This window comes from Anas platyrhynchos, chromosome 18 (assembly GCF_047663525.1).
Source record: "Anas platyrhynchos isolate ZD024472 breed Pekin duck chromosome 18, IASCAAS_PekinDuck_T2T, whole genome shotgun sequence".
In the NCBI taxonomy this organism is placed as follows: domain Eukaryota; kingdom Metazoa; phylum Chordata; class Aves; order Anseriformes; family Anatidae; genus Anas; species Anas platyrhynchos.
The window spans coordinates 5,096,441-5,123,957 of record NC_092604.1 but is presented as its reverse complement, the minus strand read 5'-3'; the positions used below and the strand labels follow the sequence as shown (position 1 = coordinate 5,123,957).

General features: G+C 44.3%; 1 protein-coding gene across 7 annotated transcripts in view; it reads right to left on the bottom strand.

The window, feature by feature from the left end:
* LOC101794161 (voltage-dependent N-type calcium channel subunit alpha-1B) overlaps positions 1-27,517 on the bottom strand; it is a 297,197-nt gene that overhangs the window by 106,004 nt on the left and 163,676 nt on the right. For 3 of the 7 annotated variants that reach the window (XM_072025248.1, XM_072025253.1, XM_072025252.1), the window contains 7 exons: positions 21,498-21,554; positions 20,759-20,833; positions 18,682-18,771; positions 14,716-14,925; positions 7,310-7,422; positions 4,161-4,273; positions 302-433 (listed from right to left, as the gene is read on the bottom strand). In XM_072025248.1, the coding sequence (XP_071881349.1) occupies positions 302-433; positions 4,161-4,273; positions 7,310-7,422; positions 14,716-14,925; positions 18,682-18,771; positions 20,759-20,833; positions 21,498-21,554 (790 nt within the window). The remainder of the gene's footprint in view (positions 1-301; positions 434-4,160; positions 4,274-7,309; positions 7,423-14,715; positions 14,926-18,681; positions 18,772-20,758; positions 20,834-21,497; positions 21,555-27,517) is intronic. The other 4 variants (XM_072025247.1, XM_072025249.1, XM_072025250.1 and 1 more) reach the window with 3 other exon arrangements.

Here is a 27,517-nt window from a genome sequence, read left to right as displayed (position 1 = left end):
AAAGCGCTGCCTCTCCCAGTCCTATCTGAGAGATCTGGCTGAACCAGGCGATCATAGAATAGCACAGGAACCTTAATGAAACCGAGAATTATGATAACTAGAAGGAATTCAGCTCTAGGAAAAGTATCAGAATGAAACCCATCTTCTATAAACCAGGGACCACTTCTCAGCAGCCCAGACAGAGATTGACATCTGTACACTCGATTGCAAATTTTCAAGCCCTGCAGCCCCTTTACCCATGTGTATGCCAGGTGATTGCTCTCAGATTACCCCTGAAAGGACAATGGTTAATTAGACTTACTGTCCTCCAAAGAGCTGCATCCCCAGCAGAGCAAACACCACGATGAAGAGGAACAGCAGAAAGAGCAAACTGATGATGGACTTCATGGAGTTCAGCAAGGAGACCACGAGATTCCTCAGGGAATTCCAGTATCTATGATGGAGATCAGAGCAGCCAAGAGAGAACATTAATGGGAGAAGAGGCTCTTTAGTTTAGAAAGTAATAAGATCTGTTCTTTTATTATTAAAAAAAAAAAAAAAAGAGAGAGGAAAAAGAACAAACAAACAAATATAAAAACAACAAGAGGAATGACAGGGATTATTGGTATCTTTATTCTCCTCTCTGACATATATGACTGAAAAGCACAGCTCAGTGACAGAATCTCCTGTAGCATTCCAAGGGCCAAGATGGTCACCATGGTGTATGTGTACCAGTACAGAGAAGTTCACTGCAGTGAAAGGGCTCAGTTTAATTTCTCAGCAGCCCCTTTCCTGGTGTAGATTTTAACCTTTCTGTGTATGCTCCCGCATGTTTCTCATCCCACATTGCAGTCAGCAGGAGTGTGAAAAAATGGGATGTGTCGATATCAATGAGAGGCTGAACCTGGGGACAGTGAATCCTTGGCTTCACGAGGCATAAAGCAAGAATAACCATCATCTCTGCCAGGAAATGTCCCCTTCCAACTTATCAAATGCCCTGAGTATTCACAAGCAGGCTTAAAACCTCACACGCTTAGACACTTCTGTAGATGTTTAACACACACTCATGCACAGCAGATGCCCTCAGTGCGGGGCAGTTCAGCTGCGCAGTTGAAGCATCCAGGACCAAGCAGCCACCTCTGAGGATGGAAACAAATCCAGGACATTAACTCCGACATGACAAGAGGGAATGGCTCAGCCTGCATCACAGCCAATACAACCACACCACATGCAGCCATCTGCTGCAGCCCCTTTTTGCTTCTATCCCCCAACGCGCCCAGAGGTTGCTCCAGGCACACGCATGGGCAGGCACGCTGTGTGATGGGGAGGGTGCCCAGGAACTGCCCCTTTTCTTGCCCTATTTGCCTTATTTCTATTAGGAAAACTAATGACTCAGAAAATGCAGAACAAGCCAACAAGCAAAGGAGCTCTTCAACAACCTCCTTTCGGACAGTCAGGCACATGGAACAACAGGGCAACACATGCAATATCCTGTGTTAAAGGTTTTGAGACCAGAAATTTTTAAGGCAGGAATTAAAAAAAAATAGAATGAAAACCACCACTAATTTTCCTCTTCTTCCTCTCCCGTGCAGCTGCGAGGACTGAACCAACCCAGGCTGAGGATGTCAGAGGCAGGTCCATGCCAGGAGGAGCAGGATCACACACTCCTGGTGCACCCATTCCAAGAAGATTTGTGTCCATAACACAGTGACAACAGGTTTCAGGGGGAACTTTTCGTCTCCTGGGGGAATATCTTTGGTTTTAAGAGATGCAACCACACCTCTCCTTGGAGAAGGTGGATGGGTTTGTTTGTCACAAAGACTTTCCCCTGCTCGTCACAGTGACTTCAGGCAAAATCTGCCAGCAGCACCAGGCTGGCACCTTGCAGCTAACCCAGCTGGACACTGAATTCCTGGAGAGGCCTCGGCTTGTCTTGGAAGAGCTCAGCACCAACTCCTGCCTGATTACAGAGCACAGGATATAACAAGGGGCTGCATCTCTGCAGCTGCCAGTCCTCATTTGGTTCAGACATGACTAAGAGGAAAATACATGAAACACCTCCCCTTGTCTTCCTCTCCAAATTTTTCTCTCTTAGGCTGTGTCGACTCTTCAGGCATCCTGCTGTCACCTTTGGGACTGCTGTAATTTAACTTTTTAGTTATTACATCACTCTGCCAGCTGCAGTCACACAGATTTGGGCCGTAGGAATCAAAATCTCTCATATCAGTTCTTCAGAGCTGGGTGGACTGCCATGGTCTGCTACTAAACCCAGAGGCAGGCAGCCTCAGGGAAACACAAAAATATGTGAAAGACACAGAAAATGGGCAAAAATTAAAACTACTCAGGATCAGGATGTTTTCACAGTGAAGACCCCAATAAGAACAGGCGGGCAGCTGTCTGTGCCTGGTGCTACATCTTTGGTCACTCCCTAAACTGTGCCCAGATCTGCTGGGGGAGCTGGGAAGGACCTGGTGACACCATGAACATGTTTCTGTCATACCAGGGGAAAAATCCTCTTAAGGGAATTTCTGCGTCAGTGGGGCACAACTTTTACTTACTGTACTGGGAAGGGGGGCAAGCACCCAAATCACTCCATGACTTGCTTTGATAAGTTAAACATCAGGCTTTGCCCCCTTATTATATTGGTTAAAATCCTGAATAGTTAAAATTGGCAAAGAGATCATTTAAACTTGCAAAAATGTCTAATTTTTTTTTTGAAAAGCACAACATACAATCAGATACACCCAACCTCAGTAGCTCTGGATAAAACTAACTGCAGACAATTAATTGCTAGATTTTTCTTTAAAAGCATGGAGTTTTCCATAAGATTAGAGCAGAAGTAGATTAAGTGACATTTTTGGAGCAACATTCCACACCTTTTGCTGGACATTTACAGAACTTCATCTTTCCTACTCCCACCATGCCTCAAATGACACATTACCGTGCATGAATTGTTGATCTTCATGATGATTAGCAGATCTAAATCAGAAAACTCTAAAGAGCTAATGAATACCATGCATGTGAATAGTTAGGAAAGTACCTAGTGCCTTCAAATTACTGTTTTGTTCAAATGTGACAGCCTATGCATTTGGGTTGCCATTCTGTTTTTGGTGTGTTTGTTTTGGGGGGTATATTTCTGTTCCTGTTTTTTTTTTTTGTTTGTTTGTTTTGTTTTGTTTTCTCTGTCTTATCTTTTTCTCTTTTTAAGTGAAGAGAGTGATGGAAAGATGGGAGATGTGAGGAGGTCATTGTGTAGCAGAAAACAACAGCAGAGGCAGCCAAATATTTCATCAAGTTCCACATTACAACATTAAAACCTTGTGGAAATTGCTCTTGATGGGTTTACAAGGTGCACATTAGCTATTTCCTAATGCCAGCACACAGTAACACACCACATGAGTATGGAAACACCTGAAAAGCTGGGCGCACCCAACTCTAACAAATGTTCAAATTCACAGGCTCAACACAGAAAATCCTAGGCATTCCCAGACCAGGCAGAGCACAGAGAGTGGCAACGCTTCATATTTGTGTGAATGTTGTGGTTTGGTCATCAGCATTCCCTACCCAGCAGTAGCCAGAGTATCTCAGCTCACTCAGCCCATCAGATCTAAACCTTTAAGGAACTATCACCAGGTCAGCGGCAGATAAATGAGCAGTTGGTGGAGCTTAGAAATTAAATAAACTTTTTTTATCCTACCACAAGAAATGAGGGATCTCCTACTGAGATTCTTGTTGTAAGGAAGCCTAAAGCCAAAGAAAAGCAGGATGTTCTTGTGCGTCCCTGCCCCAAGGGTATAAAAGGGCTGAAAACTGTGTCAGACAAACCTGTATGTAAGTGAGGCTGGGGAAAGGGCTGTTAAAAGTCCTCAGAGATGCAACTTCCTAGGAACTCACTAGTTTCTGGCTGCCAGAAACCCGGAGTGCCCAGCCAAGGGAAGGGCAATTCTGCTGTTTTCTTCCATTCCCACACCCACTAAGGCCATTACAGATGTAGGATGTTAGAACTGACAGACCTTTGTGCTGCCAATTACAGGGTGTTTTTATGTTGTTGTTGTTACTGTATTATCATTATTTTTATTATTAACACATGTGGAAAGCACTACTATTTTCTGTGGGGCTGGTGATACAGATCTCATACACTACTAGAAGTAGAATGGGAGCAGAACAGGGGCTGGACTCACTTTGTGACTTTGAAAATCCTCAGCAGTCGAAGAGCTCTCAGTACGCTGATGCCAAATGAGGTACCAGGCTTCACCGCAGCCCAAATAACTTCAAAGATACTTCCCACAATGACCTGCAAGAGAAGTCCATTTTATAGAAGGCAAAACATTTCCTGCATTCTTTGTGGTGCTGCTATAGAGGCCAAGAGCTGAAGAGTCAAAGTGTGTACTATGATGGCTTTCTTGCAGAAGCTACAGTGCAATTTTGAGAAAAAAAAAAAAAAAAAAAAAAAAAAAAAGAAGCCTGGTTCTAACTTTCTGCAGTCCAGTCTAAGAAAAAGGGGCAATAACTAGATAGGGTAGAACAGATAGGAACTTGTTGCTTTCTTCTCTAACAAGCAAACTACCTCAAAATGGCATTTCTTGAAGGACACCACTACACTTTCTTTTTTTTTTTTTTTTTTTTTAAATCTACACTGGCACAACTGCAAATACCATTTGTACTACTACTTCACCTGCTCACCCCACATGTCCAGTCCAGGCAGCCCCCAGAGACACAGGGGGCCCCCACCCCATCCTTCCCATCCCAACAGAAGCACCACAGCTTTGGCTGTGACACTGCAGAACAGCCCAGCATTAACCTTGTGCAAAATTACCAGAATCTTCTGGCAACTCGGAGTTGTTAGCAGACTGATTAAGATAACAGCTATTAAGAGAGCCTAAAAAGTCTCTAGCATGCACATCCAATTGTCTGCCAGGCCCTCAGGCTGCAGTTATCGAAAGAATTGTCCACAGCCAAGGTTTTTAGCTTTGTTTTGTTTTTAATTTTAAACAATTTTTGTTTGTTCTAAGGTTGACAGAGAATTAACCTCAATAAATAATAAGAAATTTTCTCTGAAATCCTCTATTAAAAAAGACAAAATAATAATGGATTAAGCACAATTGGAAAGGGTGATTATATCAACACAGGCTATTGCACAGTTAATAAGAGAAGATGGGCATTTTGTTGCCAGTTAGTGTTATTATTTGCATTAACTTAGCATATTTCAGAGCTCACACGGACCGTGGTCCCCAGTTGTGTGATGCACACCATTAGCACGTTACAACCAGACCCCAGGGAGCAGCTGGCTCCTGATGAGAAAGGCAGCGTTAACAGCACGGCAGGACATGAGCTGCTGTGCCTGGGTACCTGAGCAGTGCCATGACCCTCAGCATCTTGCAAACCCCTTCCGTGAGCAGACACCTGGATGTCTTTTGAAAAATGCAGCACGGCATGCAGCCGCTCTGCATGAAACGCTGTGCCCTGATGAAGAAAATGTAGTGGAAAAAGGGAAATATACAAGAGTTGCTCACCCAATCACTCCCATTACAAAAAGAAGGAATTAATATCTCTCTCCCACAGTCTGTTACTCTTGGGAATCCCTCATGAACCAGCAATAACCTTTCCTTAGTCACTCCACATATTACATTAATAATTAACTTCCCTGGCATCCCAGCATGGCCTCTTGGGAGTGGTTTCACATGAGACCCCACTGGACCATTTCTCCCAAGACTGATGTTGTCCTGTTTTGTTGTTTCTCTTTTTGCTTTTGAACCGTTTCATCATGACGGTTTGTCAAACTAAACTGGCTACAGATCTGTGTGATGTTCCAGTGGGGTGCAGGAGCAGCATTAGCTCTGGGGGCTGGAAGGTGGGTGAGGAGGCAGAAACCCAGACAGAAAGTAGGATCCCAGCAGATTCTCTAAAGGAGGCAGAATTAGAAACAGATCAACAGCTTTACCCCCTGGGAAACACCAGCTTAAGCTTAAAATAAAAAGCTTATGCTTAAAAAGCAAAGTTTATGGGAAGTGCTGCACTCCCCATAGCATGGCAGTTGAGCTTTGCTGTGAGTTGGGTGCTCCAGTTGAGGGAAGCTTCTCTGGCTCTTGGATTTGGCGCCATCTCTAAGTGTGCAGACACCCAGTTATCTTACATTGTCTGGGTTGTTTGGGATCTGGTTTCTGTTCATGGAAGTCTCTGGCTGCACAACCACTAAGGCACAAAGATCTGCACAGCGTATCTCAACGCTTTGATCCCCCATCACTGCAAGGAGCACCCAGGGATGAAAGTCCCACACAGCAGGGACTCGGGGCAGGCAGACACAGATGACTTTTGGGTTTGACCTCAGTGTGTTTAGCTCTGAGCTTTCCTGACACTGCTGCCAACCAGAGGATGTGGTAGCTCTAGGTGTAGTCTTGACTTTAGGAGCTGTCACATACCAAAAGCAAAAACACCTCCTCCCCCCGTGTGGGAGCAGTGCTGAAACAAGGACTTTAGCCCATAGGGAAAAAAGAATCACTCTAAGCATTTTGGCAGATTAAGACCAGAAACAACAAACTAAATCCATCTTGGAGAGAAGGACTGGATGGTGGCTACAATGAGCTTAACTGTTTTGCCCTTGCTCATGGCTGAATCAGAAGCATCACATCTGTGTTGTTAAAGAAAACATACAGCCTGATTCGTGCTCTAGGACCAGTGCTCACCCCACACTAAAGATATAAAAAGCCTAGTTAAGCCTAGCTAATTAGTCTGTAGTTAGTACAGACTAATAGCTTTTTTAAAATAAACATCTACCTGCAATGTTCTTGTACAATTGTGTCAAAACTGGCCCCTCTATTGACATGCTACAGGTATAGTTCTAGCAGGAAAGGGAGAGCCTGGACTTCTACAGTGAAACAATCTGAATTTGAGCCTTTCTGTCACCTCATTTCGTGTTTCAGCCTCTGCTTCTGGGTGCTCATGTCTGAAAAGTTCTGCCTATATACCCTGACATAAAGGCCATTGAAGGGACAACAGGGGAGATGAGGAATAAGATGTGTGGGCTTTTTGTCTTTCAGTCACCTCATTTAAATGGGAGACAGAATCTCACATTAATCAGAGCGTTTACTGGTGCTGATGCTGTGAGCACCCCATAACTCCTGCGGAAATGAAATCCCCGGCTGTCACATTTCTTCAAGAAGGATGTTAACTAGGGAAAGCTTAATGTGTTTCCCTGCATCTAATTTATATGACAACTGCTCCCTGGAAAGACACCCTTGTAGCACCATTTCCCATACACAGCCTTAAACGCCCAGCCCCATTTAATAATAGGGGACCACACACTTGATCCATGCAGCTGAAGCCTACTCACCCCAAAGTCAAAGCAGTTGAATGAAGAGTGGAAGTAATTTCTTGGCCCCAGTCCATACATCTTCAAAGACATCTCAGTAAGGAACAGACCCAGAAAAACAAACTCTGCGAAATCTAGGAACCAGAAAAGAGATTAAATTAGTCCACAAGACCTTGGTAGGCAGAGTTCTTCATGCAGGAAACAATAGTAATTTTTCACAATACAGACTTCCTCCTGCCAGAAGAAAATCCCTTTGCAATGGCAAACAAGACCCTGAGGAGAGTTTCACATAAATATTTCGATATGAGCGTGAGCTGCATTCAGATTGAGGTATTGGGAAGGCAATGTTTCATGTGTACTGTGGGAAGGTTGGCATGAGCATTAAATATCATCATCCTCTTTGTAAAGGAATTTTGAAGGAGTTCTGGGTCTAAAATTTCCAAAGGTCTAATTTAATTGCACAGATGTTTTGCAAATGCATGTTTGGAGCTTCTGTACCTACGTGAGATGGGCATTTTTGGAAGTGGGGTGTAAGCTTTTATAACATTCTCTCACGATAAAAATACCTTCTTACCCAACAGAGCTGCTGCCTCTGTGAGCTCAGATTCAGAGGTGTTGGGTCTACTGTTAGCACACAGCCACTTTTATTTTTATTACGCCTGCATAACTATATAATTATGGAAGAGCAAGTTCAGTTTCCTTCTGCTTCACATATCACAAGCAAATAGGCTGTGAAGCTTTTGATGGGAGAATTTATCACCTATGATGAAACAAAGGGCAGAAAGAACATAGCTGGAGTTTTCAACTTCCGTATCAGGCTTTTTAGGACTTGAAGCTACAGAAAACATTGCCTTTGGCATTTTGAGTTATGCAAGTTAGGTCTGGAAGCCAATGAGCAACAGAAACAATGGAACATTAAAAACAAACATAAGGTTAAAAATCCCCTTGATACCAACACAAACCAAATGGCACACGGCAAACCTCTCCCTCTAGAGAAAAGGGGAAGGAAAGGTTCAAACTTCAAAAGGTAAAGATCAGTCATGTTGCTTACCGCCACAGAAGCTTCTCAGATATTGTAGCATGCAGATGCTACAGGGAAGACTTCTATAAATCAAGTTTTATGATTCCAGGAACAATAAAGAGAAGATGGTGCCAAACTTTTCTCAAAGGTGCACAGACAAGGGGCAACAGATGCAAGTTGCTACGGGGAAAAATTCAGTTAATCTGAAATCCCAGTGTTTTGTATGCCTCCTGGAATACATGGCTTCGGCTAACAAGCGTGGGGAAGAAGCAGGGAGGGAACGAGGGCCCTTTCAAACTGCATGGCTTTTGCTCAGGTCTTTGCCTTGCATATTCATACCAAGCAAGTGCATTTGGCCCAGGTCCACTTTGCACTGATGCTTGTCTTTTGAAATGGCCTGAAAAGCGCACTTCCACTATCAATGATTAAAAGAGGGATTTTACATTTCAAATGGAGACAGTCATGAAATATCATGGGCATGATGCTAATTGAAATGCAGGAAGCACTATGTAGATGAGGAAGGTTTATTAACACTTTACTGGGTAGCCTAGGAGGGCGCTTCTGCCAACATTTACAAGAGGGGAGGAAATACTGGGAGAGCATTAATAACTCCATGTAACCTAGTCTCCTTGTAAATAGAAGTAATAGCATTAAAGGAGATTATAAAGGGCAAAGTTCACATTTGAGGAATAGGATGACAAAATATGAGATCTGCACACTTCTCGGTGTTTTTGCTACCAACAGGTAGGCTCCATCTGCTGGGTCTCGGCGCTCAGGGGGCACTGCGGTGTGATGGACTCACGAAGGAGCAGCACATCTCCACCTTCCATAGTGCCAGGAACCTGCTAGGAGAAGCATGTTCCCACCACACCATGCTAAAGTTCTCTCCTTCCTGGAAAGACCTGTAGCAAATCAGTGAGCAAAAAGTTCTCTTCAACACAAAGAATTCCAGAGTAGGAATTTTTTGAGTTACCCTGACAATATACTTGACTATCCAAGTGCAGAGAAAGAGACCAGAGGAGCTAATGTCAGGCGTGACGTGACGTTAGATAGTAATAATATATTAGTAATAATATATTAATAATATAATAGTAAGAATATGAAATCAAGAAAAACAAAACCAACACACAGCAAAAACAAAGAACCTCTCAAAATGTGTTCAACGCTATCAAATTTCCTTGCACACAATTAAAAAGATTGCAAGCAGCAAGAACATTAAAATCCTTAATTATTAATAGCGGTTGCTGTAAATCAGCCACTTAGACAGTAGCTAACTTCCATTCTGCACCCTGCAGTCTTTGGAAATAAGAAGCAGAATTAAACACTCCCCTAGCAAACCAGATACATCTTCCCAGAACACAGAAGAATTTGTGCTGCTGCTGTCACCTCTTCCGCTCATTAGCCCCGAGGGAAAACTTGCACCAGCATTTATGCCGTTTACGGAGTCGCTCTCTCGCTGGGAAGTTAGAGCTCCCATCTTAGGTTTCATGCTCAGCAGAGCTCAGCAAGCCTGATGACATTTATTTGAATGTCTTCAGCGTAAAGTCCTCTTATTACAAAGATCGATGTCAAACCAATGCTTTAAAACTGATGGCCTTGCTTAGCTGGCAGACAAAACCTGGAATTGCAGGGAGGGGTTGTAGAGAGGGTTCAGGGAAAACATTGCACAGGCTTCTCCCCTTTGTATCTCACTTTGGTGGGGAGATTATTTATCCAGCAGACTCACCTTTAAGAGTTACATTTCACGTATGCTCAGAAAATAAAAATAAAAAAATAAAATAAAAAACAAGGTAGAATTTTTATTACAATTTTCACCAACATATCCCAGTGCACTTTGCCAGGATAACTGCAATTATTTTGTAAGAAGAAAAAGGAGGAAAGAAACAAGGATTAATGTTCAGTCACCCATCCAGCAGAAGCATTTCCAAATAAACAAACAAAACAAAACAACAAAAAAAATCAATTATCATCCAGTGCAATGTTTCGTCATTGGACAGACACAACCTGAACAAATATATACAAGGCCAGATTATCATGGGAGAAAAGCAACAAGCAAATGCCCTAAGAAAAATAGAATCAAGTAATATTCAGTATTAAAACAGAAGAAACATGCAAGAAACTCAATAACCAAGGGACAACTTCCTTTTGCCTCTCTTGAAAGTAGAGCCCAACTCGTCCTTTCACACCAGATGCCGTCCATCTAGAGCGGAGCTCGCAGTGATAGCTGGGCCTCAGCAGACACCCGGTGCTACACATCACAGCACTGCACGGACAAGGGATGGAGGCAAGGAAAATGTGGGCATAGTGAACTCCTTGGGCAAAAGGAATTGACTCAGAATGAATCAGCTCCTCCAGCTGATGGATCAGATATGTGATTTCTTCTGACATGGCCCTGCCCATTTAATTGAAAATACAATTTTGTTGTTTGGACCTCCTGGTATTCAGACCCCACAAGTAATTCAATCTGCCTTAAACAGAAACATTTTGTAATGTGATTGAAGTAAAAAAAGTTTGATACAAATACTCTTATTTAATTTAGGATTTGTACTATTGGCAAAGACCACGCTAGTATCTTTTTGCCCCATACTTTTGAATTAGATGGTTAGTGGCTCTTTTTTGTCAATCACCAATGGATTAATTCCATTTCTGCCCTGGCTCCAAGTCTGATGACATTAGGAGCAGGTGTTAAGCCTGCCACTTCAGTTTCCTTTGCTCTTTCTCCTCTTACATTAAAGCAACCAGGAGGAGAACCTCAGTGAAGTACAACTTCTTCCTCTGACAAGGCAGACGTGAAATGTTCAGCAGACATAAATAAATATGCTCGTTTCAGAAAGCCTTTTCCCTGCAATTGCAAATGCTGCATGTTTATATCCAGAGGGAGTTGGCTATCTACTTCAAAGGCAAACACAATATCATCAAAAAGGCCTAATTGCATCAAACACATGGTTCAGCATAGCACAGCACACAGGGAAGATGTTCTCAGGCCATAATGTCTAAAATACTGTTTTCAAATATTGTATTTATCAGAAAGGAGGCGTTCTGGAACTCATTTTTAGACAGAAACTGAGAAGCAAGCTAAAGATCACTGCAGCATTAGCCAGGGAAACCCAGAGAGAGTTCCTTCATGGAGGGCAGCCACAGGCAAAGGAAAGCCTGATGAGAAGGCTCCCATCCTCCCAAGGGAAAACTTAGTGATTTAATCCTAAAACCTCATCACAGTCCCTAAAACTCATCCTGCTGAAACTTCCACAGCCCTACCTTTCCAACTTTCTTCCATACCTTTATCCAAGAGCAGAGGAGACAACCATCACCTCTGCTGACCTCCTGCATAGCACAGAAACGCATTCAGCTGCTTTTATATCAGTCCTGTAAGTTCTGTTCAAGCTACAACACACATATTTTAGAGAGCCCAGTTCTGAATAAAAAACCCTTAAAATGCTGCACCTCCACTATGTGCCTACGTTACGGACTTTATGGTTGTTGTCCTTGCTGATGAAGGGCTTTGTTGCAAATAGATCTCAAGTGATGGCTTTCTATGCTAGATTATAGATTATTGTCTTCTGACAGAATTCTCTTGGTGTAGATAAGTGCAAGCAAATTATGATCACGGATATCCTCCTATAGGGAACTGCAACTTGTTTAACTGAAGGCCCATGCTCTAGAGAGCAGCACATGCCAAGCATACATGTGCGGTGTGAAAAAACTCACTGCAACATGGCACCAGAGCCCTTTTCATACTGAGAAGGAAATTTTCCCATCTAATTTGAGCATAACTGTGGAAGCATGAAGTGTGTCCTGTCATGCACCATACCCCAAGAATTCCAGGAGTTTCCCATCAGGGTGAATAGCCAGCTCTTTCAATGAGACTAAACAAACTCCAAGTCCCTTTGTAAAGCTCCCACTGTTCCTTTTCAAAGCAGTTGCAGCAACACGGAATATCAAGCAGAGAAAGCTAATCAGAACAACTCAACAGCAGAAAAGTTAAAAGAAAAGACCAGAGGAAAATAAATCAATGCAGACCTGTAAGGCTTTAACCAGCCATTCTTTAGGTAAAATTAATTTGTAAAGTAATTAAATGTTCCCCAGAGGGACAGGTATAATTGAATTAGACGTGCCTGGGTAGCATTTTGTGGCTTAGCAGATCCTTGCAGACTTCAACCACACTCCTGTCCCTCTGTCACAGTTCATACAACTCCCCACCAGCCCAGCTCCGAGCACCTTCCATGAAACAACCTAATTAGCATTGGCTGCTTCTCTCTTGCTCTGCATCAGACCAGTCAAGTCCTGCTCCTCCTCAGGGAAGTTCACTCATCATGGATTAACTTTAAAGCCACTTTTAAGCTCTGTCACCTGCACAGTTAAAAGATTTCGCCAAGTATTTCCAGGAGTTGTATAAAATCTCCCTGTTTTGTAATATCTTGCCCTGCCCTTATCTGATGGATTTTTGAATGAATCTTGGGCATAGGAAGACTTTCAAGAAGCATTTCTTGAGGACTGAACCATAGATCATTCACAAATGTGTTTGGTGCCAAGGTAACCAGGCTGGCTGCAGTTGGTGTATGCAGGAGAGAGAGGAGCCAAGTCCAGTCCTTACCATGACTGAAATAAATAACCAGCTAGCCCACACATGTACTTTACGGCGTAAAATATTCTCTGCTTCCTATAATAAACTCTTGATTAGTGCGAAATATTATTCTGTGAAAATGATAACTTGCCCCCAGAAGATGGGAATAACTCACTGGGATCACTTGCTCTTGGCTAGGTAGTATTCTAGCATAGAGAGATTAAAGTATGGTACCCATGTTTTTCTGAAAGTATTTCACAAATTGGGTGGTAGGGACTTGTCCAGAGCATCTGAAAGATGAACCCACCCCAATCCCTGATACTGGGCAGAGCACAGTTCCAACCTTCCCTACCGTCTGCCGCTAAGCTAGGTAGGGAGCCTAATTTATGCTGACTGTACCAACTACATTTCCCACCTGGAGGTGCACCTTTCATTCTAATCAGCACAAGCAATCCTTCCTACTCACATGAGAATATTAAGCAGAATTTGCTGGCTCGCGGCTTTCTTAATGTTCTCTTAGAAAAGTTACTGCGTAAGGTGTTCCCAAAACTTACTTTGGAAATCTGAATTCTTCTTTTCTGAGTTGAAAGACTTAAAGTATTTTATTTTTTTCCTCCTAGACATTTAGTCCTAATTCAAGAGAAAATCCTAAGCCTCAAACTTCTAATTACTCTGCCAGTCTAGCTTTCCTCTGTTAAATTTGGGAATCAAATAGGCAAGACAGATTTCTCTGTGTGGCCTGTCTTTTCTATCTAAATCTCGTAAGAGAAGCAGTTGAAAGGAGCTTCTGTCCTCCTTATGCATCTCATTACATCTTCAGTTACCTGGTGGCATTAAATATTTTAGCAAACATTAATAGGGAGCTTTTTTGAAGTTAGAACAGCTAGTATTCTTGACCTTTTAGGTCTATAAAAGAAAAACTTCAAAAGTTATCTTCTTTATAATAATGTTAGACCTGAAGATCTGGGTCTAGAAATATTTAAATAAGTAATTTCAGAGAAATCAATGAAAATTAGGTGGATAAGTAACTTTAATGATCTAAGCCACAGTTATTAAGTCAGACTGTTTGATTTTTCCCCTAGACTTTTTTTTTTGCTTCAGCACATTTGATATAATTTCTATCACTACTGCACATATTTTCACAGACAGACAGCATGACACGTATCCCATCTGATCACATGCCATTAGCAAGAAAAAGATCTGTAAAATTTCAACCCTCTAAAGAATATAGAAACAATTGCTAAAACTGTGATGAATTAGCATACAATTCTGTAAACACATATGGACTTGTTTTTTCCTCCCAAGTAGCCCTGGTCATGGCACATGCTGTTTGTTATCCCAGGCACACCAACACAGACAGAGCTTTAACTATATCCGCAATACAAATCACCCATGGATGCAGATCAGCTGCAAAGTGGCATGGATTCTGCGGTTCTCTAAGCAGCTGATGATTAGACAGAGCAACTTCAATTTGCCCCAGCATGCACTCTTCACCCCTCCTTTCACAAAGCTTCCTACAGAACAAATCCTCCTGCAGTGGTACAAGACTAACATGTGGTTGAATTTGGGGTTTCAGGTAGAGTTAAAGATCATGTTCCCATGTCATCTCAGATGGATATCGTGTCCTGATGTGTTGGTTTTTTTTTGGTCTGAATTATATGACTCAACAACCCTTGAGTTACCAGAGGCACTCATAAATGCATTTGTGACCCTACTCTGAGGGTCATGGGAAGCCCCATGTTTCATAGTGACAAGAAGCCCCCAAAACAGACCTCAGAAATGCTGTGAGCAGCCAAAAACACAAGACCTGCTTAGAGGAGAGGTGCAGCCCCCAGTACTCACACAGCGCAGTGGTGAGCTTCTCCGGCTGGTCGTAGTGCACCATTGCCACGCAGAGCGTGTTGAGGGCGACCACGCAGAGCACGATCCAGTAGAAGCTCTGAGCTTTCACCATGCGCCGGATGAAGAACCGAAACATTTTCTCTTTCCTCCGGAAGTAGGACGAGCTCTCGTTCTTCCCACTCTTCAGACTGGCACGGGCAAAAGGAGACCCTGGGCAGTGGGGCAAAGAAACAAGAGTCACCACACCGCATCCCAGCAGGCAAAAGGCCAGAGGATGCTCTGGGGAGCGCAGACCCACTCCCAAGCACCAGAAACACAGCTGAGCAGAAAGCTGGGCACATTGAGAATGGGCAGAGCAAGGGCATCTTGCTTGCAATGACTTTGCGAAGGATGAAGGCTGGGATTATAGAGCTTCATGGATTAGTGCCCAGCTCCGTATTCAGAAGGAACTGGGCTTCAAGCTCCCCGAAGTTATCTTGAATGTCCCAGTTTAACTCATGTCCACCGGGCTCCTGGCTGACTGCAGTCACGGCAAGACCTGGGGTGTTTGTGTCCCCAGTGTGGAGCACATCATCCTGGAGCTGTGCAGCAGGCACCTTGTCCCTCTATCCCCTGCTCCAAGAACCAGGCAAAGCCCCAGCCCTAACTACTAAACTGAGCAAAGTCTCCTTATTTTACTTCCTGACTTCATGTCTCTCTGCAGCAGAGGGCTCAGTCTGTCTCCATGCATCATATTTTGGGCACAGCTACTCATTTGTATCAATTCTGCTTATATCAGCTACATTTCAAGTCTGGTCTGAAACCTTGGAAGAGAGTCAAATGTTTTAATAATAGGAAGCTGACGGAAGAAATGATTCCTAATGTAAGCTCTCCCCCTGAGGTACTGTTGAAACGAGCAGTGCTGAAACGAGCGATGAAAAGGCCAGTGCTGAGGCAGGCGAAATCAGCACCCGCTGGAGTTCCTCTGCAACAGCCGCAGACGCTGTTGCAAGCAGGGCAGGTCGTGATGGCCACAGGCTGTCCACTACCTGTTTCACGCTATGCTGGCACCCCTCTGATTGTCAGCGAGCCTTGTTGCAAGACGGCTCGTGGCAAGGTAGCACGCTGATGCCCTTCCCCATCATCAGATGTTGCCTGCCAGCGGGTAGGGCTGACCAGGACACGCACCATCCCATCTTGGACCAAGCTCCGTGACAGCAGGTGACTCGCACGAGCTCTCCTTGGAGATGGCTGAGTTTCATGAACAAAGTGTTCAGGCTGCAGCAGCCAATTTTTTTTTCCTGTGTACTTGCTTACATTTCAACACTTCCAAGCACGGAAGGGGTGCGAATCTCACCCTGTTTCATCTTGCAGTAACACCAAACACCGCACCCATCGGAGGGATGGAGCATCCAGCTGTGACAGAGGTGTGTTCTCCACGCCTCGCAGCCCCACAGGAGCGTGCTGCACCAGATCCCTAACAGAAAGCAAGCTCTGTGCTTCATTCCACATTTCTGGCCATCCGCTGGCATGCCATGTGCAGAGCTGCTCCTGGCCAGGCTTTGAACAAATGCCTCACTGAAAAACTCAGTGTTCTGTTGTTGTTAGCTTGATATCCTTCCTTTGGCAGTTTAAAAAAGAGTAATAGAAGTAATAGCGCTCATCTACTGTTTGTAGGTAATAAAATGAACTACAGGTTAAAAACATAGGCTACAGCTGTATTGTAATAGCGTTAAGCAGAAGAAGACCTCTCAGAAATCCAAGCCAGTCCATACTTTCAGACTTGCACAGGAATGGTCTGCAGCCCTTTTACCCCCTCTCTGCTGGCTCTGCTGATCTTCCAGGAAAGAGCAGCAGCAGCAGGCCACGTTCTGTATTTAAATTGATTTAAACCTGGAAAACATCCTCTTTTCTAGATTTCATTGTCTGGAAATCAAGACAGTGCCCTGTCTCCAGTTCAGCATGGAGGGTGGGAAGCCAAAAGGAGTCAGCATCAACAGCTGCAGGCTGGTTAGCACAGAAAAAAAGGCACGGAGTCAGGAGGAAAGAAAAGAATAAATTTTAAAAATAACTCCAGAGAGCACAGTGGGAAGTGTTTACCACTATATAGCTTTATAATGTAATTATAAGGCTCATTGAGGTACTTGTGTTTGAATTAAAGTGCAACGTATTCAGGCAACAGCCAGCAAGAGACCTGTCAACGTCTCTGCCCCTCTGGTCTGCATCTTCTCTCTGTGTTCAGCAATTGTATTTCTAGTTCTTCCGCAGTTCTTGCGCTGCCATCAACAAAACATGATAGCTCAAGGAAACCATCCAAAAAAACTTTTCTCAAAACCATACTCTTTATGCATAATCACCCATACGATCCGATTGTTTATGTTATGCAGAGCTTCAGTCTTTTCAAGAGCCTGCAGAAGTATTTGCTTTATCCATTTCTTCTTTTTAGTCTTGTTCCATGAATCAAAATCACAAACACTTCTCCCCAGTGGATGAACCACTCACAGAAGGTGGAAAGCACTGCTGTTATTTTCCCTGCCATATGCTCCTGAGACAGTTCCCAGCTCTGCATCAGATTATCCACGAGCCCAGATGCTCCGTCATCCGTTGCCACCTGAAATGCTGAATTGAAAGATCTGTTTGCGTGGCATGGGTGCCCAGAGCCTAGAGGGACTTGGATGTGAATGCAAAGATCTCATAATTATTGCAGCCATAAACAAATGTTCCAGAAATGATGATTCCGTGTTATCCACGCAGGGATCTGAGCTACTCAGAAACAAAACAAAAAAATGCACACGGCTGCTGCAGTTTCACCTTCTTTCAGCAACCAATCTTGCATAGGAGTGTCAGCAGTTTAGCCACAAAACCTGCAGCCTGTGGCAGTGCAACAGAGGGTGATGGTGTCAGGAACACACAGAGCAGTGCTCATTTCCTGCAAGTAGGTCTTCATTTAAAGGGGAAAAAAATCCAGCAGCAGCTGTAATCTCTTAAAAGGTTAATGCCAAATTTCCAAAGAGCATTTGAGGCGCTCATGCTTGCAAGCATACATGGACATGTACTCTCAAGTGTACTGTTTGTGCTGCTGCCCTTACACATCCAGGATTTGCTGCTTCGTGGTAACCGGGGTGCCAAGGCATTTCTTTGGGAGATAATGAGAACATCTGCTGCTTCAGCAGCAAAACAAAATACAGACTTGAACAACAGGGATAGGAATAAGCAAAATAACTGTCTCCAAAGCAGGCAGGAAGATGTCTCTCCAGCCAGCAGGGAAAAACCACAACTGAAAGGTTTTTCTGTTGATGTCCACTGAGCTGGGTGCACAGAGGGGTGCTGGGTGCTCCGAGCCTGCCTCCCATGCAAACCAAAGAAGATGCCAAATTTGCACCTGCAGTAGCAGACTTTGTAGGATGCCACACTGCATCCTGCATAGGGGCAATTGCATGCATATGCATGCGTATCTCTATATCTGGCTTTAGACATGTGGAAAACTCAACAAGAACCCCTTCTAAGGCAAGGATGAGGGAGCTGGGGCCACTGCCTAGCATTTGCCAATGCCCATTCACTTGGCAAAGGCTCCTAAGCCATACTCTGTGCTGTAGTGGCAGATGTGACCAGATGTCTGTCCACTTCCTCTCCTCCCCACAACAGATGAGGCTTAGCGGCATCATTTGACATATTTGGGTTTCGTTAGCATATGTGAGCATGTTCCAAGCAGAACCACAGTGTGCCCAGCACAGCATGGCTTCTCCAAGCGTTTTAGCAGGGCTTTCTGAAAGGGTGCAGCATGCGAGAGCTGAGCAGGGCAGCGAGGGGAGTGGGTTAAGCCATGATGCCTTTGGCTTTGGAAAGCTGAGTGCTGCTGTAGGAGCAGTGATAGTTCCCCTTCTTGAAACTACAGTTTCTGGAGCAAAGGAGCCACTCGGAGGAAACAGGACATGAACGCGTTTAGCCGAAGATCTAAACCTGGCGGAATGCGAAGCCAGTACTCACCAACGGAGCAAATGTCTGTGAAATGGTCCTCACCTTCTTCAGCATGAATCAGGTCATTTTTGCTCTTCTTTATTGCAGCTCTTTTCAACACTGTGTGCAAATTAAAGAGAAAATGCCCCGTGAGCTTTCAGAGTGGATTCTCTCTCCCCCACCCCTCACTCTCCAGGGCCAGCATTTACTGCCCAATGTCAGCTTAAAGCTCTCACGCAAGGGTGTAAGCGGGAGCAAATCGGTCAGCCTACAACTTTGCAGGGTCTCTGCATGCTGCGATGCCAGGGTGGTTAGTTATTTCACCTTCTAGATCTTGAAGGTTTGCCAGGCACAGTTCTGCACGCTTACACTTCACCCCACGGCAGATGCAGTAGGGTGGGGGGGGTCACTGCAGCTGCTGGACCTTTTAGCACAACAGAAAGGCTGGGCAGGGTCACTGAACCTTTCTGAGCCCCTGTGGGTTACGAGACGAGTGCTTCTATCCATTAAAAACATTAATGTTGTTTACAGCGTGCACCATTAAGAAGTTAGCATTTATGGGGCTCGGATACCGTTTACCGCAGAGTGATGCCTTAAGCAGCAAAAAATGCTACGTTGAAAGCAACTGCTACAGCTCAGCAAACGCACTCTTAATAGCACCCACTGCACAATTCCTTCCCTCTGGGGATGTCCTATCTCTCTGAGAACACTCTTTGTCCAAGAGCAGGGAGGATAAACACTGCTACACCGTTTTACAAGACGGGGAAGGAGAACTGCAGCCTAAGGCTCGGAGAGGTCTGCACTGCTCACCCAGTGCACGCGGGGAAGCGCAGGAGCAGAGTGGATGCTGGGCCCGCGACCACCTACCTGCAAACCTTGAGAACTATCAGAAAAAAATACGTTGATACAGTTTTGTAACAGCTTCAAGACAGACAGTAACTAAGCACCGTTTGCTATCAGCAGTAAGACACCCCACGGTGTGGTGATACAAACTGTTCAGAAGGCACACACAGCAAACCCACGCACTCTGCAGCAGCTAACCTGGATGTGTGTTCGTACGAGAGGACCCCCTCACCTACACCAACTTCCCTGCCTTGGCAGAGAAACAGATGGACTCCTTCCTCTCCAGCTAAGCGTTCATGTTTGTGCCACCTCAAGGAAGCTCCCAGAACATCTCCCAGGTTCAGAGGCTCGAAGAGGACAGGATGCTCTCAACCTGCGGTCTGGACCCAATTTTTGCAGATAACCTCTTCTGTTCTTTTTTTCCCCACCCAGCAGCAGGGCTGGATCCTCAGTCCCTGCAACAACCAGTGCTGGGGCCCTCCAGGTTGCAGCTGCCCCAGTGAACTCCAGCACACCCAGGGCCATACCCAGCACTGGACCTTAACCAACCCTGGGAGCAAAGTTTCACTGCATTCCTTGACATGAATCAAACACCTTCTCCTTTATCTTCTCCCTCATTCCCACTTCCCTTCCATACCCCCCAAAGAAAAAAACAAAACAAAACACCCTAAATTTAGTAATTAGAGCATGCCATCCCTACAGGCACTTTGGATGCAATGACCCCTGTGTAGGAGGCTGAGGCCGTTTCCTAGCAGGGACGTGGGCTGCTCTGTACCAGTTGGCTTCAAGGCTGGGACCATCACCAGGCTCCTTTAGCTTACTTGGATGAACGGAGCCTCAGCGTAACTGGGACTTTGCTCCATGGCCTGCACCCACCTCCAGTTTGCTTACAGCACTCAGCCCTTCAGCCTGCTCTTCTAGCACTCATCGCAGCTCGAGACTACAAGCCCTGGCTACACCCACAGGCTGGACAACACACCCATGCACACACACACCCCCACATACACACCCACGGAGATTTTCCAAGTGCACCTCAGCCCTGACCTCCTGCAGCCCCAGCTCGTCCATCCCCGAGCCCTCCCCGAGCGCAGGTCACCCAGCCAAGCCAGCGGCCGGGCGCGCGATGCCCCAGGAGCCACCAAGCTCGGGGCAAAAGGAGCCAAAGCGGGTGGGAAGCATCGCCGGTGACCTGGGCGCTCGGGGCGAGGGGGGAGCGCTGCCCCGCTGTGCCGCCTGAGCCCCTGGTGATTTGCAATCCACTCACTGTTGTAGCTGCTGCCGCTGCTAGTCTCTGCCGGTGCCGTGCCTTGTTGAATCGGCCCTTCCGAGGCGGCCCTCCCTGACAGTGAATGGGAGGAGAAAAAAAAAGAGGGGGGAAAGGGAGGGGAGGGGAAAGGAGGAGACATGGGAGGACGAAAGATGGTCAGAAAAGGGAGAGGGAAGAATCTTTAACTGAACTTTGACTGTCGCATCCTAAGAGCTCATCGGTCTCGAGGCACAGGGAGAGCGGGCCCCGCGTCCTCGCTGCACTGTGTCCAACGCTCCAGCAGGCCTGACACGCTAGGGTCACACGTCGGAAGAGAGGATCACCACACCCTGTTATGTCTTACTGCTTACAAGTAACAGGGGTCTTAGTCTCTTTGTCAAATCCATTTGGCAACCTTGGTTCAGAGCCCTGCCTTCTCTCGCTCAGCGCATTTCTCTTCTGGCATCTGCCCTGCGGCCTACCCCCAGGCACAGCCGCCTCTGCTTGCGGCGGGTGCCCCTGCCACCCCGCGGGCAGATCCCCATCCCAGAGTGGTGTGTCATAACTGCTCATCATCCACCTGCAACCTCAAAAAGGCCCAGTACAGGAAAAGGGACTCTTTAGCCCAACTTATTCCAAGTGCATGCAAGAGCGTGTTGCTCACACCCTCCTGGTTGCAGCAGAAAGCCACGTCAGCGTACAGCAGGTGAACCTCTCGTGTGTTGCAGGAGGAAAACCACACAGCAAAACGACCTACCGTCCAGAGGAGATTTCTCTTCTGCGTTCTTGTCTTCCTCAGCCAGCATGACCTCCTCTGTAAGAGGAAAAACAGCCAGGCTCAACCTCAGGTTTATCGCATCCCCACTCTAAAACCCGCAGAGCTGGGTGCAGCAAACCTCTGTCCCAGCTGTATCACCCAGTTACACCAAGCCTGTCAAAAAAGGGATGGTTCACAGAACCAGGGAAGGAGGTTAAATGAACCACCTTAAGACTGCAGCACTTCCTCCTCTTCACAATGAGCCATCCACTTGAGTTTCTTTACCAAGATACCACCCACAAGGAAGTTCTGTAGAGCAAGAACCTTCCTTCAGCTCCAAGCGAGGCCACAGGTCTCCACAAGGCAGCGGATGGTCCCTCATGCCCAGCCCCACTGGAGACACCAAGGAATGAAAGATGCTTGGTGCCCATTGCCACACTTATGTCTCCATCAACAATACCAGGATTTAAGCCAGGGAAAGAGGATCCGTCTCATTGCACAGAGTAACACTAGTGAGGCTGTGGCACACATCAGCTCTGCCACATCACAAGGGACAGAATGTCACCAAATAGCCATCAGCTCAAATCTTTGTCTGAATAAAATCCATGGCAAAGTTGCTATAGTGGACTTCAGGCTAGCACAGTTCAAACTGCAATGTACGTGAGATGTCACCACTGGTTTTCCATTGCTGTATATCTTGTCTTCAAAATATGAGTTTATACTTTCCTACAGAACAAGAACTCAAAGAACACTGAAAAAAACCACACACACCCCCAATCGAAACTGACTCATTTCTGTGTGAAAGGAGACCAAATTTCCTGAGGTTTCACAATGCAAATGTCATCACCCAAGTCAATTTGCAGCACGCACCATGCTGTGCCAAAACTTGAAACCTTACAGTTCATATGGCCTGAACTGCAGATTTTAGCTTGCTGCTGTAAAAATTGTGTAAGGATCTTCTAAAAGACAGTCAAAGATTACAAAATATTGAATTGGCAGCTGGTGAACTGTACACTTCCTTGTATTATTAAAAATGACAAATTGTTTCATATGTTTGACATAGATATTTTAATAAGATCCCAAATTACGTCTGATACTGCCTTCCTATAAAACTTTGCTTAAAAGTCCATTTAAACCAGCCTAGATAGAAGGCTAACTACAAAAATAAAAGCAAACCACAGCCAAACATCAAAGAGCCGTCTGGAGGAATACTGGAGGGATCAGTACTACCACACAAGTCTTACATAATCTCTTTATTAATCATCTTGGGGAGAGAGAGAGTGAATGATACTTTAATAAGACAGCAAATTGAGAAGGCTGGAAAATAATATTCAGGACTGAGGAAGACCAGAACCCAAGCAGAGGAAAACAAAAGAAAATGAAAACTAATGTACCAAAGACTCAGAAGGTGGGAAGGAAATCAATGGTGCTGAGAGAGGGTTAAAAATGTCAAGTGAGCTATCAATCTGCTTGTTAATAGGCATGAAGTCCTTCAAAAAGAAGGGGAAAAAAAACAACCACCACCCACAAACATGAAAACAATACAATTCAGGTGTTTTCTGAAGCTCATTAACACAGGTCAGACAACTAAAACAGGCTTTTTTTAGTTCAAAAACTATCTCAAACTTCAAAAAATGTACTTCTGAAGTCTTGCCTAGGGTGTACTGGTATATACCAGCTATGCTGGTATTCTGGGGTTAAAATTACACAAGGAGTTAAAAAAAGGTTGATGACAATTAATAATGAATTTGACTGCTGTAAAACAGAAGGGATGGTTAGAGAAGCTGGCCCCTTCCCAAAGGCAGCTGGACAAAGGGCCTGCAAATGTGATACCCAAAGCAACCCTGTGCTGGCAGAAGTACGAGCTCAAGGTGCTAATACAGTAGACAATTTCCTATAGATTTTTTTAAAATCTGCATTGCTCAAGGAGTGTGATTTAAGGAGCTGTATGTTATATCTGAAATGGGCTCCTCTGCACCACACAGGTAGGTTTTATTTACCCATGCGACAGGATAGCAAGTTGCACTGGAAATTCACAACCATTTGGGCTGGAATGTATGTTTAGGTCTTGTGACAAACAAGCCCAGGAAGGCAAACACATCCCAGAGGAGCTCTTCTGCCACTCCCAGAGAGAAGCTGAATTTCAGAATGCATTTGGTAATTACATGGACTAATACAAGCTACCCTGTGGGACTGCAGGGAGCAGACACATGGCCAGGCAGGTGGTGAGCAATGAAAGTAATGAGCTAGCAGAGGTCAGAAGGCAGGCAGCTTTTCTTTAGGAGCTACACCCAGTTGAGTACAATGCAAGAGAGATGTCTGCTTAAGGAAGACCCAGCACATTTACTAGTCAGCGCTCAGAGAGCTGTCAGCTTCGATCACTTCTTGTTTAAAGAAAAAATAATATATTAAAAATTAAAACACTCCAGTAAAGAAAGCTCATTTGCTTAGGTGGCAACTCAATTCTGTGCTTGATTTGTACCAGTGCGGGAGGAAAATCACTGTATTTGTTCCCTTCACAGATCTCTGACTGTGTAGGAAAATAAATTACTATTTTCCCCTGTTTCTAAGTGGCCTCAGATTGCATGTTCTTGTAATAGTTTGCCATTCCTCTTTACCACCCTTTGCACAGAAGCTGAAGAACAACCCCAAGTCTCCAGATCACCTCGGGGTCCTGCGACCTATACGGACATCATGATTTGCAATGGTGTACTGATGCCATCTGATATTCCAGAGTCACCCGTACCCACATGGCCAGACTGATGACAGGTTTAGCCATATTGAGGTTTCAGAAAACAGGATGATAAATGCCAATGGGACATCCGAATTTATAAGTGACAATTTGATACCAACCTATTTTCACCTACAAAGTACAGTCTTGAGACAACTCTGTGGACCAGCTGAGCCTTTGCCCCAGATTCGGGGTCCCAAATATATCTCCCTCCACAGATATACCTCTTCCATGGTTCACTTCTGCTGTCTCTTTAAAATAACCAAAAAACACATCTCACCCATGCAATTGCCTCAAGCCTGTCTCTCCTCCACCCTTGCTCTTTAGTCCTCTCCCTTGACAGTCACTCCCATTTGTCTTGTATCCTCCAGGGAACCGCAGAGATGTATCTGCCCCAGTGGGGCTTTATGAGGCTTTTAAAACCTGCTTGTAAGATAGTTCAGCAGAAAGAAATCACATCATTACCTTCTTTTTTTCGTTTTTAAACCATGCAGCATCTTTAGCAGAGGCTCAGAAGTTGCATTGCCTTTAGTTATCACTAACAGAGAAGGGCAGAAGATAATTAGGAAGCCTGAAAAACCTCCAAACAATAGTATCTCCACATTAGAAGAGATATTCAACAAAGACACAGTATCAGATCAGCAACTTCTAGCCTCCAAACAAAGGCACAGGCCCTTCGCTAGGATAGCAGAGTGAGGGGTGTCTCAGCAGAAAGATTAATTGCTGGTCATTAAGTACTGACAAACCTCAGCACAATACAAGACTGGAAATAATGGCAGTCGTCTTCTACTGAAGAACCGGCCAGCAGAACAAAACAGGCAAAGCAGCAGAGAAACATGGTGCGCCTTCTCTTTGAGGGGAGATAGGACATAATGTACTCTAAAGGAGAGTGTATTACAGCAAATAACTCACTTTAAACAGGCTACAGAAGTTTTTTTTTAAAAAAAAAGGAATTAACCATTGACGCTTCAAACTAGTCATCGCACTCTCACAGGGGTCTCTAATTCCTAGCAATTATTCTCTCTGGCCATCTCATGCATGTTGTTGCCATTTTTTGTGGATGCTGGTTACTTCTTCCAGCTGTGTCAAGGGCTTGTTGCTGTGCTTCTTCTACAGAAAGGTGAAGCCTGAGGTGCATAAAGCTTTGTTGTGTCAAGGAATGACATTCATGTTACAGTGAGCTGAAAGAGAGAGGTTAAATCCATTCCCAAAGCCTGCTTACTACAGGAGAAAATAAATGTTCAGAATCAGTGCTGTGTGAAAGAGATGGATTGGGAAAGAAGGAAAATGCAGAAGACCGGCAACTCGATAAGCTCTGAGCAGAAAGAATTCCAGTCTCTGAGCAGTGTTTTCAAATCGATGCATGTCCTTGTAAGATAAGAGAAATATCTTTGAAAGAATATTTGTGGGCTTATAAACTCTTTACTCTGTGCAGAGAACTTCTAGTTCTCCCCTCTCCATTCAAAATGCAGTATGACAGCCTAACAATTGCTATAGTTTTGAGGAGTTTAACAGGGATTACATTGCTTGACTTCACCACTTTCTACCTCCTCTGAAAGGCACAATTTTGGATTGACTTGCTACTACTTTTGCATGGAGCGAAAAGAAAAACATGAAGCAAAGAGCAACCTTATTCTGACACACAGCAGGTGGGACAGGACGGGGTTGCTGATCACCAGCAAGACTTTATTTGATACTAGTTGAGCTCAAGAAGCAGCGTTTGGTGAGTACAGTTGACTCATGCTTAGAAGAGTACCATGATGTGAAACATTGCTTTCTGCACCTCTGTCTGCTGGCTTTCAGCAGAGGGAAGAGTGGGTTTTTAAGTAATTTGCTAAAAGCAGATAAATGACTTCATTCTTTGAGATTAAAGTTAGGATTACTGGTCCATTTCTAAATGAGCCATAGAATTTGCTTCTAAATGTTACAGACAGTCAACACTCACAGGTTTGGCATGGCAATTACCATAAGAATTATAGCAAGAAGCTATGTAATTTAATCATTGCTTCTGGCCTGACAGTCACATCACTGAACACCTTACTGCTTTGAAAACACTTCTGGGTTTCTAAATCACGTGTAGGACATCTGCTCACAACACCATCAAAAAGACTCCACTGAGTAACAATTTTCCATGCTTAGTCTTGGCTTCATGATAAACTCATATGGCAATTTTACATGAAATCTCCTGTTATTTCATTTGAAAAATATGTAAACTCTTCTGACTATCCCATGTCTTCATTCTTTAACATGCACACAAGAAATGGGTTTAAAACCTTCGTACCTGGTCTTTGTATGATCCTATTTCAAGGAAGTCAACCTCTAAGGAAACTGACTAGACAGAGGGTGACTTTTTTGTTATAAGTCATGCATGTCTACATTCAACACTTCAGTACATCAGCTGTGTTCCAATTTTCTCCTTTGTTCCCAACCCTTCACTAGGGAAAGCCTGTGTTAAGCACTCCATCAATTAAGGCTTCCTGTATTAAGTATAGCTCAGACAAGTAGCTACACATTAAAGATATGATTGCTTAAAACACCTTGGTATAGATTCCTCAAGCAGATACGCTGCTGACTGTATTAAACAATCCACATTTAAAATAGCCTGAGCTACCTTTGCTTCAGTTACAACCGTCGCTGCACTTCTGGTGATTTATCAGTAGTGAGTTGGCACCAAAATATTTTAGCTGTGCCAAGGTACCTCCTTGAAAACTTCACAAGCACTTTTTGTTACTATTTTCTTCCTCTTTATAGCCTTATTTCACCACTGGAAAAAATTAAAAGTGCCCCTAGAAAAAAAAGGAAAAATGTAGTCAGATACTTAAGGGCCAGGCTACTAAAGATTTCCATTCTTACAACACCAATGTCTATTAAGACAAGTCATTAAACCAGGCCTGGAACATGATCGAGTCAGACAGCATTTAAGAAGTACAAAACAAAGACCCACTGTTTTCTTATGGATGACTAAACAAGCTCCAGTTTCAGTATAAGAAGGGGTTAATAGTAAACAACCTCCAAATTTTTTCAGAACTACCTTTTTAATGCAACACGTACATCAAGAGATAATGTTACTCACTTCACAAATAGAGAAGGCTCTAAGAAACATTAAAGGCACTCAAAAGTGGTCAATAAATAATGAGTATAATGCTAAATTAAAATCAGAGTTGACAAATGGGAGGTAGTGTACAGATGAAGGAAAGATTTTAGTCATTCAAATACTTTCCTTGGTTTTACACCCATTACAGCCCTTGAGGTAGGAACTTGAGCACTCTGGAGAACAAGAAAATCTCCT